This window comes from Rhinopithecus bieti, unplaced genomic scaffold (assembly GCF_001698545.2).
Source record: "Rhinopithecus bieti isolate Rb0 unplaced genomic scaffold, ASM169854v2 scaffold_82287, whole genome shotgun sequence".
NCBI lineage: Eukaryota > Metazoa > Chordata > Mammalia > Primates > Cercopithecidae > Rhinopithecus > Rhinopithecus bieti.
This window is the reverse complement of record NW_016830049.1, coordinates 119,902-139,769: the sequence shown is the minus strand read 5'-3', so window position 1 is coordinate 139,769 and position 19,868 is coordinate 119,902. Positions and strand designations below refer to the sequence as shown.

General features: G+C 40.6%; 1 protein-coding gene across 2 annotated transcripts in view; it reads right to left on the bottom strand.

Moving 5' to 3' along the window:
* Positions 1 to 5,472: 5,472 nt before the first annotated feature.
* Positions 5,473 to 19,868, bottom strand: part of LOC108524209 (integrator complex subunit 8) — a 21,262-nt gene continuing 6,866 nt past the window's right edge. Inside the window, exons 5-10 of one of the 2 annotated variants that reach the window (XM_017865192.1) lie at positions 19,014 to 19,065; positions 15,321 to 15,503; positions 11,235 to 11,342; positions 9,282 to 9,437; positions 6,336 to 6,436; positions 5,473 to 5,620 (exon numbers count right to left, since the gene is read on the bottom strand). In XM_017865192.1, the coding sequence (XP_017720681.1) occupies positions 5,473 to 5,620; positions 6,336 to 6,436; positions 9,282 to 9,437; positions 11,235 to 11,342; positions 15,321 to 15,503; positions 19,014 to 19,065 (748 nt within the window). The remainder of the gene's footprint in view (positions 5,621 to 6,335; positions 6,437 to 9,281; positions 9,438 to 11,234; positions 11,343 to 15,320; positions 15,504 to 19,013; positions 19,066 to 19,868) is intronic. The other variant, XR_001884002.1, reaches the window with a different exon arrangement.

The window sequence follows — 19,868 nt, the reverse complement described above, 5'->3', positions numbered from 1 at the left end:
TTCAAACTAGTGGGCATCTCGGTAGATGCTTTAATATTAAAATAATAAATTTTAATACTAATAAACAAGATGAAATGGACAAATCCTTAGAAAGTAACTTTTAAAACTAACTCTAGAAAAATGAGAATACAGCTCTATGATCACTGATCAAAATCTTCCCACAGAAAAATTACCCAGGCCCAGACTTTACTGGTAAATTCTACCCAACACTGAAAGAGCAACGACTTCATTTTTATACAGACTCTTCCAGACAACAAAAAAGACAGATGCCTCAACTTATTTATAAGGTAAGCATGACCTTGACACCAAAATCAAAGGCAGGACAAGAAAAAAAGAAATTTGTGCGTCGGCTGGGTGTGGTGGCTTACACCTGTAATCCTAGCACTTTGGGAGGCAGAGGTGGGAGGATCACTTGAGATCAGGAGTTTGAAACCAGCCTGGCCAACATGGTAAAACCACGTCTCTATTAAAAACACAAAAAAATTAGCTGGGCATGGTGGTGGGTGCCTGTAATCTCAGCTACTCTGGAGGCTGAGGCAGGATAATCACTTGAATCCAGTGAAGGAAGTTGCAGTGAGCCGAAATCACACCACTGCACACCAGTCTGGGTGACAGAGTGAGACTCCATCTCAAAAAATAAAAAATAAAAAAATAGGCCGGGCGCGGTGGCTCAAGCCTGTAATCCCAGCACTTTGGGAGGCCGAGACGGGTGGATCACAAGGTCAGGAGATCGAGACCATCCTGGCGAACACAGTGAAACCCCGTCTCTACTAAAAATACAAAAAAACTAGCCGGGCGAGGTGGCGGGCGCCTGTAGTCCCAGCTACTTGGGAGGCTGAGGCAGGAGAATGGCGGGAACCCGGGGGGCGGAGCTTGCAGTGAGCTGAGATCCGGCCACTGCCCTCTGGCCTGGGCGACAGAGCAAGACTCCGCCTCAAAAAAGAAAAAAAAAAAAAAATGTGCATCAATCTCACACATGAATTTAGATAAAAAAAAACTTCATATATTGGCAAACCAAGTTCAGCAATTTCTATTAAAAAAAGATCATGACCTAGTTGGGTCTATTCTCGACATGCAAAGGTGGTTTAACACTTGAAAATCAATTATACTTTATCACATGAACAGGTAAGGAGAGAAATTATGTGATCACTTCAATAGACATAGAAAAAGCATTTAATACAATCTACAAATAATTCATTATTTTAAAAACAGGATCTTCAGTGAACTAAGGAGAGAAGGGAACTTCCTTCATCAGATAAGGAATAGCTACAAGAAAAACCTACAATAAACATCATTCTAAATGGTGAAATAGTGCAAGCTTTCCTTCTGAGACTGGGAGTGAGATGAGGCAGTTCACTATTCCCACTTCTACTGAACACTGTACTGGAGGTAATAGCCAGCACATTAAGAATAAGTAAAAAGAGGCCGGGCGCGGTGGCTCACACCTGTAACCCCAGTACTCTGGGAGGCCGAGGCGAGTGGATCACCTGGGGTCGGGAGTTTGAGACCTGCCTGACCAACATGGAGAAACCCATCTCTACCAAAAATACAAAATTAGCTGGGCGTGGTGGCACAGGCCTGTAGTCCCAGCTACTCAGGAGGCTGAGGCAGGAGAATCACTTGAACCCGGGAGGCAGAGGTTGCGCTGAGCAGAGATCGCATCATTGCACTCCAGCCTGGGCAACAAGAAAGAAACTCCATCTCAAAAAACAAAAAGTAAAAATAAATCAAAATTAAAAGGTTAGAAAAGGAATAAACAAAATGCATTCTTTACAGATGACTGCATACATAGAAAATGAAAACATATGGATAAAATAGAATTTTAGAAGCTAAGCAAAGTTGTTGGATATAAAATTATTAGAAAGTTAAATTACACCTCTGTATCAATGCATAAACTATTTTTCAAGTCTACATTTTAAGAACTATATAAAATTTCAGACTTCTATGGAAAATCAGAAAGTTCTAAAGGATACTAAAGACTACCTAAAGAAATCAAGAGCCCTCACACCCATTCGCGGGTTAGGACACCCAATAATGTAAAGATGTAAATTATTGGGGGTCTCCCTAAGCACACTTTGGCTTGAGAGGCTGCCCATAAAATTTTTTCTAATATAAAAAAGAAGCTAAAAAAAAAAAGACATAATTTCTTTCTAAACTGGTTTCTAAATTTAATGTAATTCCAAACAAAAATACAACAGATTTGTGGAACTTGACAATCTGAGTCTAATGTTTACACATAAAAATGCAAAGGACTGCCGGGTGTGGTAGCTCACGCCTGTAATCCCAGCACTTTGGGAGGCCGACACGGGTGGGTCACGAGGTCAGGAGTTTGAGACCAGCCTGGCCAATATGGTGAAACCCCGTCTCTACTAAAAACACAAAAATAAGCCGGGCGCATGCCTGTAATCCCAGCTACGTGGGAGGCTGACGCAGAAGAATCGCTTGAACCCGGGGGGCAGAGGTTGCAGGGAGCTGAGATCACGCCACTGCACTCCAGCCTGGGCAACAGCATGAGGGACAAGAATAACCAATACAACTTTGAAAAAAAAGGTAGAACTTGCTCTCAATGGTATCAGGATGTGGACATAATGAGGTATGGATAAACAAATAGAAAAGTGGTATAAAATGGCTCAGAAACAGGCCTGTACATATATAAACACCCGGCATACAATAAAGGTGGCCCTAGAGATTGATAGAAAAAGATTAACCTTTCAGTAAATGGTGCTGGAACACTTCCTACTTCACACAAAAATCAACTGTAGGTTGATTAAAGATGTAAATGTGAAAGGAAGGCTATGCTATAAAGCTTTTAGAAGAGATAATAGAAGAATATCTTCATGACATGATAGGAAAAAGCTTTCTTAAGCAACACACAGAAATCACTATAATGGATAAAAATTGGTAAATTTGATATTAAATTTAGGAGCTTTGGAACAATATAAAGAAAATTAAGCTGGGCATGGTGGCTCATGCCTGTAATCACAGCACTTTGGGAAGTCGAGGTGGGTGGATCACCTGAGCTCAGCAGTTCAAGACCAGCCTGGCCAACATGATCAAATCCCATATTTACCAAGAATAAAAAAATTAGCCAGGAGTGGTGGCACATGCCTGTAGTCCCAGTTACTCAGGAGGCTGAGGTGGGAGGATGGCTTGAACCCAGGAGGTGGAGGTTATAGTGAGCTGAGATCACATCTCTGCACTCCAACCTGGGTGAGAGAGTGAGACCTATCTCAAAAAAAAAAAAAAAGAAAAAGAAAAGTCAAACTCAGTGAAGATATCTGCAATATTTAAAATTGGTTAAAAAAAAGAGAGAATATATACAGATCTCCTACAAAAATAAAGCTCCTTCCAAAAAATAGATGAACAATGTAATAGACAAATGAGGCATCACACGGCCGGGCACGGCTCATGCCTGTAATCCCAGGACTTTGGGAGGCCAAGGTGGGCGGATCACTTGAGGTCAAGAGTTCAAGACCAGCCTGGCCAAAATGGCGAAACCTCATCTCTACTAAAAATACAAAAATTAGCTGGGCGTGGTGGTGGGCACCTGTAATCCCAGCTACCCCAGAGGCTGAGGCCGGAGAATCACTTGAAACTGGGAGGTGGAGGTTGCAGTGAGCTGAGATTGTACCACTGCACTCCAGCCTTGGCGAACTCCAGCCAGGCGCAGTGGCTCACACCTGTAATCCTATCACATCGGGAGGCCAAGGCAAGCGGATAACCTGAGGTCAGGAGTTTGAGACCAGCCAGGCCAACATGGCAAAACCCTGTCTCTACTAAAAATATAAAAATTAGTCAGGCATGTTAGCGCACACCTGTAGTACCAGCTACTCAGGAGGCTGAGACAGGAGAATCGCTTGAACCTGGGAGGCGGAGGTTGCAGTGAGCCGAGATTGTGCCACTGCACTCCAGCCTGGCCAGACAACAGAGGGGGTGCCATCTCAAAAAAATAAAAAAAGCAGAACTCCATCTCAAAAAAAAAAGAGGCATAACGCTTGGAAAAGGTACCTCAAAAAACAAAATCCATGAGTAAAAATTAAATGAAGAGTTGTAGAAATGAAAACCTCAAGGAGATACTGTTATACAACCACCTCACAGGCAATCTGACAACATCAAATGTTAACAAGGATATTGACCAAAGAGAACACTCAGCCATCCTGGTGGTATAAGCCACTCGGTTTTTAAAAATTAATGTTGCAGATATATTTTTCCCTAGGTATATAACATAAACTGGTACATATGCACACCTAGATATATGTACAAGTATGTTCCAAACAACAAAAACTACAAACACCACAAATGTCCCTCACCATATGTGTATATAGCCAAAAACTGTAAAAAAGACAAATGTCCCCTATCACAAGACTGAAGAAATTGTGGCGTGGTCCATATAATATTCTAACTTTTTTTTTTTTTTGGAGATGGAGTCTCTCACTGTTGCCCAGGCTGGAGTACAGTGGCGTGATCTCCGCTCACTGAAACCTCTGCCTCCCGGGTTCAAGTGAGTCTCCTGCCTCAGCCTCCCAAGGAGCTGGGATTACAGGCGCCTGCCAGCACGCTTGGCTAATTTTTTGTATTTTAAGTAGAGACGGGGTTTCACTATGTTAACCAGGCTCGTCTTGAACCCCTGACCTCATGATCCACTCGCCTCAGCCTCCCAAAGTGCTGAGATTACAGGCGTGAGTCACCGTGCCCAGCCTCTTAAAGCAAGGAAAAAATTGTTATTTATATACAACTTGAATAAATCTCACAAATCTCTTCAGTGAAAGAAGATGAAGAATACATATGGTATGATTCCATTTATATGAAGTTCAAAATAGGCAAATTAAAGAATGTTCTTTAAGGATGCATACAGAGGTGATACAACTGTAAAAGCAAGGAAGAAAATTATGATCACAAAAGCCGGGGGAGTGGCTACCTCGAGGGAAGGTAGAGGAGGTTGTAAAGACCACAGCAAAGGCTTCTAAAGTGCTGGCAACGTATTTTTGGAAGTGGTATTATCTGCACTTTATGTACTTCTCTCAATGTCTGTAACATTAAGACTGTTAAGAAAGAAGTAGAGTGATCCAGTAGAAACACAGATTCCACAGCACACATGAGAGACTAGAGGTTTGATTTGGGAGTTCTTAGTAAACAGGTGATGAAACAGATGAGTGAAGTTTTGGAAGTAAATCAAAAATGATGCGTGAGCCAAGGACAAAAGTTCCATGAAAAGAAATACTAAAGGAAGAGCAATAGAGAAGTCAGTGAAGGACTAAGGAGAATCCAATAAAGATGCTGAAGAAACATGGGGGAGAACTAGAAAAAGAACTACAGCAGAAGACCAGGCAGAAGGGCAGAGTCTGTCAAAAGTGCCAACTGTCAGGTACAGAAAGGCAAGGCAGACAGGAAAAAAGGAACTGGATTTGGCAATTAAGAGGTCACTGGTAAGCTTAAAGCAAATTATAAATCAAAAGGGGAAAGAAAAACATGTCATACCTCAAGAAGAAAGTCTATTTTCTCTTTATTTGGTCTAAGAAATAGTTGGTTAAATTGAACACTAATTGTTCTGCCTTCCAGTATATCACGAACTGTATTACAGGCACAAACTTTAAAACAGATTTCATCTAGAGCTTCATTTCTGTAGAATACAAAAGTAGATCAACTAATGTTATTTTTACTACAAAAGAAAGGTGTATATTACAAAATTATATTCACAAGAATGAGCCATTTGTTCTTGAGAGGTAAAATTTTAGAATATTCAAGCGTACTAATAAACATATACCAAATCATGGGGAGAAAAAAAGCAGAATAGGTTTTGAATTTATCAAGGGACAACTTAGTTACACATTAGACAACAGAATGAAATTTTACTATGTATTATTTTTCCCCCAAGCGCTTTTTTTTTTTTTTTTTTGAGACAGAGTCTTGCTTTGTCACCCAGGCTGGAGTACAGTGGCACAATCTCGGCTCACTGCAACCTCCACCTCCTGGGTTCAAGTGATTCTCGTGCCTCAGCCTCCTGAGTGGCTGGGACTACAGGTGTGCACCACCACGCCCGGCTAATTTTTGTATTTTTTGGTAGAGACGTGGTTTCATCATGTTGGCCAGACTAGTCTCAAACTCCTGACCTCAAGTGATCCACCCACCTTGGCCTCTCAAAGTGCTGGGATTACAGGCATGAGCCACCGTGCCCGGCCCCACAAGCATTATTTAAAACAGACTATATTAATTTTCCTTATATTAACAACATGAAAATAATGTCACAGAGCCATAGGTAATTTGAAGATGTGGTTTTGATAACCAGAATGCACTTGCTGTTCTATTCAAAAATCAAAAGTAATTTTTCAACTTACCCCTGTTGAGCTTTCTGAAAGAGTTCTCTTAGGACTGATTGTCGGAACTGGACAGGTAAACTCAAGGTTAAGTTGTCTTCAGTGAAAATCTGTATTACCTCCTAGAACACATACATAAAGTTGCACCCATTTCAAAAATCATGATAAAGTGTTTTACTTTAAACAAATCTTTGTATAATGGAAAATACAAGTTGAAAAAATCACAAAAATATCTTACTATGAAAACCTTTTCTTCTTAAAATTTTAAAATTTGATTAAGGGCAAAACAGCCCTGCTACCCCTTTTTTAAAACTGAAGATCACAAACCAAAAATAAGAGGTAAGAAAGGAATTATTCAATAAGAGGCAATCCAGCTATGTTATTAGAAAAAAATTTTACACCAAGCGTGGTGGCTCATGCCTGTAATCCCAGTACTTTGGGAGGCCAAGGCAGGTGGATCATGAGGTCAGGAATTTAAGACCAGCCTGGCTAACATGGTGAAACTCCGTCTCTACTAAAAATACAAAAATTAGCCAGGTGTCGTGGTGCGTGCATGTAATCCCAGCTACTGGAGAGGCTGAGGAAGGAGAATCGCTTGAACTCAGGAGGTGGAGGGTGCTTTGAGCCAAGATGGCACCATTGCACTCCAGCCTGGTCGACAGAGCGATACTCCATCTCAAAAAAAAAAAAAAACAAACAAAAACTTAATACTCTAAACATAAGTTCATAAAACAAACTAAAAAACACTAATTATATGGCCAGACATGGCGGTTCATACCCGTAATCCCAGTACTTTGGGAGGCCAAGGCAGGTGAATCACGAGGTCAGGAATTCAAGACCAGCCTGACCAAGATGGTGAAACCCTGTCTCTACTAAAAACTACAAAAATTAGCCAGGCATGGTGGCAGGCACTTGTAATCCCAGCTACTTGGGAGGCTGAGGCAGGAGAATCGCTTGAACCTGGGCAACAGAGATTTCAGTGAACCAAGATCGTGCCACTGCACTCCAGCCTGGGTGACAGAGTGAGACTCTGTTTCAAACAAACAAACAAATTAAAAACTTTAGCTGAAAAAACATGCTAAGAAGTGATTCCAATAAATTTAAATGATTTAAAATATATTATCTGTGAACTACAAAAAATACCCACATTATAACATACAGACTTTTTCTTAGCTACTTCTCAAGAATGGAAGAGCAGAAAAGAAAGAAAGGGTGTTGGTGAGAGGAGGGGGAAAGGAGATTTCTGAAAATGAAACTAATCAGCCACTACCAGAAAAGTACTGACATAAGTGGTTTCGAAACTATGGAGCAACCACTAGCTTCACCTCCATAACAAAACACCAGCAAGGCAGGGCTCCACAGGAGCAACACAGCAGCTTCGCAAGTGTGAGAAAACACACCTGTTATAGCTGCTCAACTACTACTTCATCAGCACTAAACAAAACCCACAGAGTTCATAAAAACACAATCCCATTTGAAGAAATACAGTTTCTACCATACTCCTGAATGTATAAGTGATGAATCTCAAAGATGCAACAAAATTGCTATTTTCCCCTTCTTAGCTACCCATTACACTATTTTCTGATTTTCGTATCTTGGAACTTTATTAAAGTCATAGTAACATGTGCTTTTCTCTGGATGATATTCCTAAGGTCTTGTTGGCACAAGTCTTACCACTCCAGTGAGGTTTTTTGTTTTTGAGGCAGGGTCTTGCTCTGTCACCCAAGCTGCAGTGTATCAGTGCTATCATAGATCACTGCAACCTTGAACTCCTGGGCTCAAACGATCCTGCCACCTTGGCCTCCCAAGTGCTGGGATTACAGGTGTGAGCCACCACGCCCAGCCAACTTGTTAAATAAATTGTATTTTATGATAATTGATCTCACCCTTCATAAACCTTTACTAGGGAGATGTAACTGAAAGAGCTCTAGCCTTTATTAAGTTCACTTATATCAGTAATTAAACTTTAAGAAAGTTTAATTTTCTTTCCTAGGACAAAGCAATACTTTTAAAAAGGGCCAAAGACAGAGGAAAGAAGTGCCATCTTGTTTCCTCTCTTCAGCTATTTTCTGTGAAAAACAAAAAAACCCTAGGTAAGAGAACTATAAAGCTGGAATAATACCCAATTAAAGACACAAAACTAAAAGTAAGTTATGGCTTTATCATTTCATGATTCCTATTTTGAGTTAAACATGAATGAATGCACTGTTTATTCTCTAGAATGGAGGCTTTCCAATAAAGACTTTAAAAGCACAATTCTAATTCCCAGTTATTTTCATAACAAAACTGAAGATAAACACCCAGAGGTATGTGGGGGGTGGGGGGAGGGGGTGTCAATAAAAGTCTGAAGAGACTCATTAAGGCCTTTTCATGAACCAAACCAAGATGATGAGGAGGCTCAAGAGCAGATGGGCTGTTTTTGTTAACAGACCATCCAAACCCACCAGAACAACTGCTGTGTTCACTGTGCTCCCTTTCTCCTTCAGTCTTACTATTTGGAAGGGCTAATAAAGCTGGGCTACAAGCCACATGTCCAAAAGACACAAGACTTAATGTTTTGTAAAACCAAAAGCTATTAATATCTTAGCAGCCAACAATCCCAGCTGCGAAACAAACGCACAACTAAAAGCTGTCTACCTGCAATTTTTAAATGTTAAAAGTTCTGCTTACAAGCATTTCTTACAAAATTTATTTAAAATAGGTCAACTCTATACCTTTAAGATAACAGCAATGATGAAGTAACATCTGTAGAATGCTTTGCCTTAGAATTTATGAACTATAACTTCTCACTAGATTTTCATAAGACTCTTAGGAAATGGGATAATTATTACCATTATGTTACAGGCCAGTCTGACAGTGTAAATGACGTGCCCCAAAAGGCATAACTGGTAAATGGGTGGGGCGAGGATTTGAACTTAGTTTTGTCTGGCTTCCAAAACTTCACTGCATCCCCCTCATACATCTTACCTGATAGTTGCCAGATCTCAAACAAATATGGACTTGACTATATGGAGTCAACTGTTGAGATGTACTGTCAGAAGAAGGTACAAGAACATCACATGCTTGACAATAGCCAGCTAACCGCTTCTCATCTATGGTACAATGAAGAGATAATGAACCTATCTGTAAAGTAAGAGGTATATACCATTATCCATTCATGTAATATAAACAATAGTCTAGCACCCCCTTAGCATATTTTAACAGTACAAGGAAATGCTAATGAAAAATTCAAGCCGGGCTGGGCACAGTGGCTCACGCCTGTAATCCCAGCACTTCGGGAGGCCGAGGCTGGTGGATCACCAGGAGTTCGAGACCAGCCTGGCCAACATGGTGAAACCCTGTCTCTACTAAAAATACAAAAATTAGCCAGGCGTGGTGGCAGGCACCTGTAGGCCCAGCTACTCGGGAGGCTGAGGCAGGAGAATCGCTTGAGCCTGGGAGGTGGAGGTTGCAGTGAGCCAAGATGGCGCCATTGCACTCCAGCCTGGGTGACAAAGCGAGACTCCATCTCAGAAAAAAAAAAAAAGAAGAAGAAAAATTTAAAACTGGAGGAATCAAAAAACAAAAGGTTAAAGGTTTAGAACAGGGGTCAAAAAACTATTGCTCATAGGCCAAATCCAGTCTATGGTCTGTTTTTGTCTCTCTTGAGCTAAGAACAATTTTTGTAGGCTGTAAACTACGCAAAGGGGACAAAAAAATAGTAAGAATATGCACTAGAGACTGAATGTGGCCCAGAAAGCCTAGAATATTTGCTAACTGGTCCTTTACAAAGAAAGTTTGCTGAAGCTTAGAGTTTTCAGGTCAACATACAAAAGGTGGACATGATTATCATACCAAGTAGGTATGACAAGACATTAACAAAGAGTGCTAACATTAAAAACAAGCTTAAAGGTTTTAAAAGACATATACCAGCAGAGATTTAAAGGAGAGAGCAAAGAAAGCATAATCATCACTCAATTGGGAAGAACAGAAATGCTTCTACCCAAACAGGATTTAAAAAAAAAAAGTTTGAAAAAATATGTAAGTTTTAAATTACTATACCTGAAATGCCGTAAAATTAGAAACCAGATGAATTTCCTAGGCAAAGTAAAATGGGGATTTCTAACAGGTCTATCTAGAATAGCTAGAGTACTGAAACCTCTAGGGTATTTAATCAATATCTCTACTAAGAATAGCAGATTGAAGTGGGAATTTTTCCACACACCAGACATACAAAAACCTAGCTATATATATATACTTTACAATTCAGTCATCTGAATCATAAAAGAAAATGCAAATGAAAACACAGTAAAATGTTTACCCATATTAGGAATTAATGAGAGGCAAGTTTATAAAAGATACTATATTTCACGCATCAGGTTAGCAAAAAAAAAAATTGTTAAAAACTCACTGCTAACTGAAGTGCCCTGTGAGAAATTTACCTGGAAAGTAATTTGGTTTGATAAATTATAGCCTCAGAAAAATAAATAACCATTGACATGGTAATAACTGTAGGAACTTAAACGCATCTGAAATCTGAAGAAAAATGTAGGCTTCAAGATACAAATATTGCAGCTATATAATAAACAACCTAAATGCCCAAACATAAGGGAAATTAGGTGAATCAGAGTACTTCCCCATAACATGATACATTTATAATACCTAGTCAAAGATTTAAGCAAGATACAGAGTATTTACAATATGAGTTTAACTGCACAAAAACAGAGAGAAAAAAACCGGAAGAAAATTTACTAGATTTGTAAAAGGGGTTATATTTCCAGATTATATTATTACAGATTTTTAAAAACCAGTTTTAGTACTTTCTTGAACTTCACACATTTATAATAATGAACATGTTTTATCATCAGAAAATCAAAGCCAAAAAAATGTATAGATGTTTTAAAGAACTGAATATTAAGTGCCTATTATGACTGGATTTACCTCTGCAATTAGTTCTTTGGTCCTACAAAATTTTTCCCTGGCATTTTCATAGACAGCTGAATTTGTGGAGCCTTGCTGGAAGTATGCTGCGCCCAAATCATAGCACACCTGAAATAATAATGAACACCGATTTGCTTAACAATTTCTCAGGTACTTAAGAGCTGACAGAACCAAAACTGTATCTCAGGAAAACACAGAAGAAAAGACATTTAAAAAATACATATTCCAAGGAGCAGTGCTACCATCAGTGTTCTTAGTCACAAGCAACATAAACCAACTCTGGTCAATTTAAGCAGAATATTGATTTACTGAGTAGATTTTAGGTCACCTACAGAATTGTTAAAAAGGCTAAAGAATCTGTCTAGAAAAAAGGGCGGGGGAGGCATGCAGTCAGGATGACAGCCAACATTAGTCTAGTGAAGAATCTCAACAGTAGATTCCACAGCTCCTGTCACCCATGGCCACCAGGACCAGACCCTGAAAGCAGCAGCTACACTCCTGCAAGTGCTGTCCCCGGAAACTAGATTTTACTGTCACTGTTACTGCTACCCACCACCACAATGGATTCTCCATCACCCTCAATGCTATGACTTACTAGGACTAGCTCCTGATTCAGTCTAAAAGAAGCATACCCATCTGTTTGTGAAACTTACGTGATATGCCTGCCCTCAAGCCAGATAAGGCTACAGAAAGCTAGTATTGGGAGTTTTTAGTTGATTCTGTAAGAAGCAGGCTCTGCCTCCTGCAAGTCTGAAAAGAACGGGAATTCTTATAACACAGTAGAGGGAAAAAAAAAAGCTGAGGAGCCCCTCAAAAGTGAAGATGGTGCACATCTACCATAACATACTGGTTAAACTGAGAATTGAATGCTAACTATAAAACTTCTCCAGTCGTATGTTTCTATGACAGAATTTGTATGTAAGATGTGGACACTAGGCAAAAAAGAAAATAATTTGTATGTTTTTCAAAAAGCTTATATTGACACCCGGAATTACCAAATGCAAACCTCAAAAGACTCAGATTATTTAGTTCAACTTGGCCATTTTATGGATAAGAATACAAAGGCCCAGAAAGTGACATGAAAAGCATATAACCAAGTAGTGGAACAGCCAAAGTTTGAACTCAGATTCCTAAGCTCGTAATATTCTGACTCGAATTTATTCTACACATGGCTGACAGATCAAGTCTTCTTGATCTGACTAAGAAGTCTTCAATTATTCTCCAAAACAGAAGAAAGTTCAAACTCCTTGGCTTGATCTCTAAGGATCTCAGAATCTGGCCTAATCTCTCTCTCCAAACCTCTCTACTGTGCTCTATTTTAATCACACCAGCCTTCCGAAGTCCCCATTCACATGATATCCTAGAAATATGCTTCATTCCACACCCCTTACTCCTTTTATACCACCAAACCAACCTCTGGCAACAGATACTTACTCCTCTTCCAAACTCTTAAGCTATAATCATGCCTAGTATTCATCATGAAACCACTCTTCACTGATATGCTTTATAAATACGGTTCTGTCCAATTCAATGAAACCAGGTTAATTTCTCCTTAGCTTCTACAACATTGCTTTGCACTATTTAGTCCACACTACATGTTTGGCCTTTTTTTTTTTTTCTGAGATGGAGTTTCACTCTTGTCACTCAGGCTGGAATGCAATGGTGTGATCTCGGCTCACTGCAACCTCCTCCTTCCGGGTTCAAGCGATTCTCCTGCCTCAGCCTTCAGAGTAGCTGGGATTACAGGCACGTGCCACAACGCCTAGATAATTTTGTGTTTTTCGTAGAAACAGGATTTTGCCACGTTAGCCAGGCTGGTCTAGAACTTCTGACCTCAGGTGATCTGCTCATCTCGGCTTCCCTTGGCTGATTTTCATTCTAGAGAGTTTCCTCATTTAGCATAGGGATGCTAAAAGAGCAAAAAATACACACATACACACACACACCCATGCACATATATGCATACTTACTATAGTTATATATAATTCCCCTTTCTAGGCAAAGATAGACCGCAAAATACCAAAAAGATATTTTCAAGTATTACTCTAGCAATTGACTAGCCATTACAATGAGATTAGAGGTTAAGAAGTGGTCAATAGATCTACTGTAAAAACAAAAAAGCCTGATAATGAAGCTGCCCTGAAGGGCAATAAGGCCTGGTTTCATTGGGAAAAAAATAACAATTTTTCTTTTTAAGTCTAAGGTAAATTTTAGCATTGTAAAGAACCTACTTTAAATATGATCTGGTGACTACACCTGTAATCCCAGCACTTCGGGAGGCTGAGGCGGGTGGATCACCGGAAGTCGGGAGTTTGAGACCAGCCTGACCAACATGGAGAAACCCCATCTCTACTAAATATACAAAAATTAGCCAGGCAAGGTGGTGCATGCCTGTAATCCCAGCTACTTGGGAGGCTGAGGCAGGAGAATCACTTGAACCCAGGAGGTGGAGGTTGCGGTGAGCCGAGATCATGATATTGCACTCTAGCCTGGGCAACAAGAGCGAAACTCCATCTCAAAAAAAAAAAAATTATCATGCCAGGGAATGAGTGTTACCACTAATTTGCCTTTCAAAACACAGGAATTGTCACTCAGCTATGTAAGTAAAAGAACATTTGATAGTTTACCTAGCACACACAGACGTTTTATAGGAGTTTTGATTTCAGGTTGTATCATCCACCATATTGTGAAAATCAGAAGTGTCATCAACTACTTTTAAACAGGTTCTGAAAGATTATGAGATACTAAGTACCAGTAACACTCCTATATGCAAGTTTCATCAGTGATTTTAAAAGGTTACCAAGTATCCTGTTATCCCAGCACTTTGGGAGGCCTAAGTGGGAGGGATCCCTTGAGCCCAGGAGTTAGAGACCAGCCTGGACAACATAGGGAGACCCTGTCTCCATCAAAAAAAAAAAAAAAAAAAAAAAAGGTTACAAAGTATCAATTCATTACTCTTACTACTGCTGCAAACTCCAGCTCATCAGGCCTTGAATAAATGATTACCATTAGCTCTAGAAATAGCTAATCTGCAAAGGCACCTTTCCAAAACTGTCATAACTATTTTTACCCCTTTCCAGAAAAGGAATTAGTGATAAAAGAAGCCATGCTAACTCATACGAATAAGGAAAGATAATACAGTTTAGAAGGTACAATCCTAGTAGCCCTCTCTAGGCAACTGCTGCATACTTTAAATTTTTCATTTTACTAAAGGTTCTATTATAGAACGTAAGACGCAGAACATACAAAAAAAAAGATGTCAAGGAGTTCATAATCCAGTAGGGAAAAAGAAGACATAAACACATAATATAATATGTGACAATGAGCATCAACTGAAGGCTGTGAAAGGAACTAGGGGCCCAGAGTTAGAGAAAGCGAGCAAACTTAAGATCCCTGAAAAGCTAGACACTATCTCTTGAGGTCTAGATTTTTCAAAGTCCAGCACAATATTAGTTTTTATTTTCTTCTGGTCTATTAGATTTCTAATCACATGAATGAACTGTATATCAATTACATATAACTGTATTCTCAGTACTTAAACTCTGTCTCCTAAACACAATCCGGAAACTATTTCAGAGACAACAGATGACATAAAATTTCCCTTCCATTTCTTTTAGAAAAATGTCAATTCTTATAAATGTATAAATTAAATACAATGCAGTTTTAATAGCATCTTAAGAGACAAAGGTAGAAATAAATTCTAATTAAAAATAGGAGGATGATCTCATATTAAGATTTTCCAAGGCCAGGCGCAGTGGCTCACACCTGTAATCCCAGCACTTTGGGAGGCCAAGGTGGGCGGATCACGAGGTCAGGAGATCGAGACCATCCTGGCTAACATGGTGAAACCCCGTCTCCACTAAAAATACAAAAAAATTAGCCGGGCGTGGTGGCGGGCGCCTGTAGTCCCAGTTACTTGGGAGGCTAAGGCAGGAGAATGGTGTGAACCCAGGAGGTGGACCTTGCAGTGAGCTGAGACTGCACCACTGCACTCCAGCCTGGACGACAGAGCGAGATTCTGTCTCCAAAAAAAAAAAAATTTTTACCAAAAAATTGCCCTACATAAATTAAATATCAAATGAATACCTGGCACTGCATTTCTTCGGTTTTGACTTTCAATCCAGCAGTAGAACTCTCAGTTTCTCCATTTACCATGCCTGGTTCCATGGCCAATAAATCTAGAGTTCTCATCGTATGGACATAAAGATCCTTGTTTAATTTTAGGGCTGCTTCTAGTACCAAAATAGAATCAGCGGCTTGTTCTTTCAGCTACAGAAATCAATAAACAAAAAAAATACAAAAATAGCAACTGATTATAATAACCAAAAATATTTACAGTCTATTTAGTAGCTCAGTACACTAAGCAATTTAAAAAAAAATTTAACACAGCAAGAATACAATTAAATTTGTTGAAATAAAGTTACCTTAAATGAAAGAAAATAAGTTTCTATTGTGAGGTTAGAAAATATAAAAAACAGGAGGGCTCGGCATGGTGGCTCACACCTATAATCCCAGTACTTTGGGAGGCCGAGGAGGGCAGATCATGAGGTTAGGAGTTTGAGACCAGCCTGACCAACAGGGTGAAACCTCGTCTCTACTAAAAATACAAAATTTAGCTGGGCATGGTCGCACACGCCTGTAATCCCAGCTACTCAGGAGGCTAAGGCAGGAGAATCGCTTGAACCCGGGAGGTGGAGGTTGCAGTGAGCCAAGATCACGCCACTGCACTCCAGCTTGGATGACAGAGCGGAACTCCATCTCGAAAAAAAAAAAAAAAAACAGAAAAAGATAATATAAAAAACATGAAAGACTGGTATCTTTTTTTCTGTAGAAAAGTTAATACTTTCAGTCAGGGGCAGTGGCTCAAACCTATAATCCCAACACTTTGGGAGGCCGAGTGAGGCAGGAGGATCATTCGTGGCCAGGGGTTCAAGACCAGCCTGGCCAACATGGCGAAGCCTGTTTCTACTAAAACTACAAAAATTAGCTGGGCGTGGTAGCGTACACTTGTAATCCCAGCTACTCGGGAGGCTGAGGCATGAGAATTACTTGAACTCAGGAAGCAGAGGTTGTAGTGAGCCGAGATCGTGCCACTGCACTCCAGCCTGGGTGACAGAGTAATATTCTGTCAAAAAAAGAAAAGTTGGCCGGGTGCGGTGGCTCACGCCTGTAATCCCAGCACTTTGGGAGGCTGAGGCGGGAGGATCATGAGGTCAGGAGATCCAGACCATCCTGGCTAACACGGTGAAACCCCGTCTCTACTAAAAATGCAAAAAATTAGCTGGGCGTGGTGGCGGGCGCCTGTAGTCCCAGCTACTTGGGAGGCTGAGGCAGGAGAATGGCGTGAACCCAGGAGGCAGAGCTTGCAGTGAGCCGAGATCGCGCCACTGCACTCCAGCCTGGGCGACTGAGGGAGACTCCGTCTCAAAAAAAAAAAAACAAGAAAAGTTAATGCTTTAAAGATTTAGCTGGTGGCTNTGGCTAACACGGTGAAACCCCGTCTCTACTAAAAATGCAAAAAATTAGCTGGGCGTGGTGGCGGGCGCCTGTAGTCCCAGCTACTTGGGAGGCTGAGGCAGGAGAATGGCGTGAACCCAGGAGGCAGAGCTTGCAGTGAGCCGAGATCGCGCCACTGCACTCCAGCCTGGGCGACTGAGGGAGACTCCGTCTCAAAAAAAAAAAAAACAAGAAAAGTTAATGCTTTAAAGATTTAGCTGGTGGCTGTGCATGGTGGCTCACGCCTGTAATCCCAGCACTTTAGGAGGCCGAGAGGGGCAGATCATGAGGTCAGGAGTTTGACACCAGCCTGGCCAACATGGCGAAACCCCATCTCTACTAAAAATACAAAAATTAGCCAGGCATGGTGCTACCTGTGAGGCTGAGGCAGGAGAATCGCTTGAACCCAGGAGGTGGAGGTTGCAGTGAGCTGAGATCGCACCACTGCACTCCAGCCTGGGCGACAGAGCAAGACCATCTCAAAAAAAAAAAAAAAAGACTTAGCTGGACACAGTGACTCATGTATGTAATACCAGCACTTTGGGGGATCTGAAGTGGGTGGATCGCTTGAGTCCAGAAGTTTGAGACCAGACTGAACAACATGGCAAAATCACATCTCTACAAAAAATACCAAAATTAGCCAAGTGCGGTGGCACATGCATGTAGTCCCAGCTACTGGGAACACAGATGGGAGGATCACTTGAGGCTGGGAAGTGGAGTTTGCAATGAGCCAAGATCAGGCCACTGCACTGTAGCCTGGGCAAAAGAGTCAGACCCTGTCTAAAAAAGAAAAAACTTGCACTGTTCCACTTGATTTATTCAAGGAATGTCTATGCTTCACTGTGCCAGCCATTTTATTAGGAACTAGATAATAACAATGAAATGATACAGGCTTTGGCTTCCACATTCAAAATACTACAGCATATTTGCTATAGTGAGATACAGATCGTTTACCTTTTTCTCTCCTCACCCAGTCCCTATACCTCACATGGTAATCTGGAACATTGCTGGTGCTAATTACAGAAATCATTTCTAAATTACAGAAACTGTCAGGTTTCTAATTTTCTATTATGTAGATCAATTTAAAAATAACTGCTAGGCCAGGAGCAGTGGTTCACACCTGTAATCCCAGCACTTTGGAAGGCCAAGGTGGGCGGATCACTTGAGGTCAGGAGTTCGAGACCAGCCTGACCAACAAGGTGAAACTCCGTCTCTACTAAAAATACAAAAAATTAGCTGGGCCCAGTGGTGGCACATGCCTGTAATCCCAGCTATTCAGGAGGCTGAGGCAGGAGAATTGCTTGAAGCCGGGAGACAGAGGTTGCAGTGAGCTGAGATCGCACCACTGCACTCCAGCCTGAGCAACAGAGCAAGACTCTGTCTCAAAAAAATAAAAATAAATAAAAATAAATAAATAAACTGCTATTATAAAAGTAATTTTAAATTATAAACTATACATGTTTGTCATAGAGTTTTTGAAAAAAAAAAAGAATATAAAGACATCATCTGTAAAATCAGTTTCTCATATCTACTAATGTATCATGAAATAGTCAAAAATAGAATCAATCAGTGGTAAAGTACTCTACTATTAAAACTGGAAGTCTACATGTGATTTAGAATACTACCTACATCCTAATAGTAAAAACCTTAATGCCACGGCACTTAGACCTTCACAACTCTCATGTCCCCAAGATTAGAAGATACATCTATACATGCTTTAAAGGCAGGGGTCCCCAACCCCCAGGCCATGGACTGGTACCAGGAACCAGGCTACACAGCAGGAAGTGAGCAGCGGGTGAGCAAGAGATGCTTCATCTGTATTTACAGCCGCTCCCCATCGCTTGCATTACGGCCTGAACTCCACCTCCTGTCAGATCAATGGGGGTATCAGATTCACATAGGAGCGCAAACCCTACTGTGAACTACACATGCGAGGGATCCATCTTGCGTCCTCCTTGTGAGAATTAATGCCTGGTGATCTGTCACTCTCATCACCCCCAGATGGGACCATCTAGTTGTAGGAAAACAAGCTCAGGGCTCCCACTAATTCTACATTATGGTGAGTTGGATAATTATTTCCTTACATATTATAATAATAATGGAAACAAAGTACACAATAAATGTAATGTGCTTGAATCATCCTAAAACCATCCTCACCCCCCACCACATCCGGTTTCATGGAAATTGCCTTCCACAAAACCAGTCCCTGGTGCCACAAAAGTGGGAACTGCTGCTCTAAAGTTGTTCCTGAAATGTTACTGTGTAACTAATGCCAATACTTACCACTTTCAAAATGTTTTCTGTTAGCTCTTTTTCCTGTTGCATTTGATTCATCCTAAAAGAGAAACAATTGAAAACAAAAGTATCAGAAGTTACTCTCAAGACTAAAAAATTCAAAACTTAAGAGCATCATTCTTGAAAGTCAGGTTCAATTTAAATAAGAGTGTTTTTAATGTTATTTATTTTCACGTTTGAAAAAACAAAACCGTCAACTATTACGACGCTTATTAACGTACCAGTATTTTCTCATTTACTGTTTGGGTTTTTTGTTTGTTTTTGAGACAGGGTCTCCCTGTCACCCAGTTTGGAGTGCAGTGGCAGCCTCAACCTCCCGGGCTCAAGTAATCCTCCCACCTCAACCTCCCAAAGTGTTAGGATTACAGGTGTGAGCCACAGCACCCAGTCTCATTAACTCAATCTAAGAGCAAAACTTACAACAAAAGCTCATTTGAATCAAGTTAGAAACTATGCTCTCTAGCTCCAAATGTCGGTAAGCTGCCATGGGGAAATTAAGAATCAGGTTTAAAACTCCATCCTCCACTCCCCCTGCTTCACTTGATTAGCCTTAAAAATAAAAAATTTTAAAAAAAGGAAACCTCCAGATATGATCAACTTTTGTAACTGTACTCTAATATTTACATATATTAATTTCCCCACATACAAATGTATCTTTTTCAAGACAATTTAATTAAATGAAAAAAATAGGCCGGGCGTGGTGGCTCAAGCCTGTAATCCCAGCACTTTGGGAGGCCGAGATGGGCAGATCACGAGGTCAGGAGATCGAGACCATCCTGGCTAACACGGTGAAACCCCGTCTCTACTAAAAAATACAAAAAACTAGCCAGGCAAGGTGGCGGG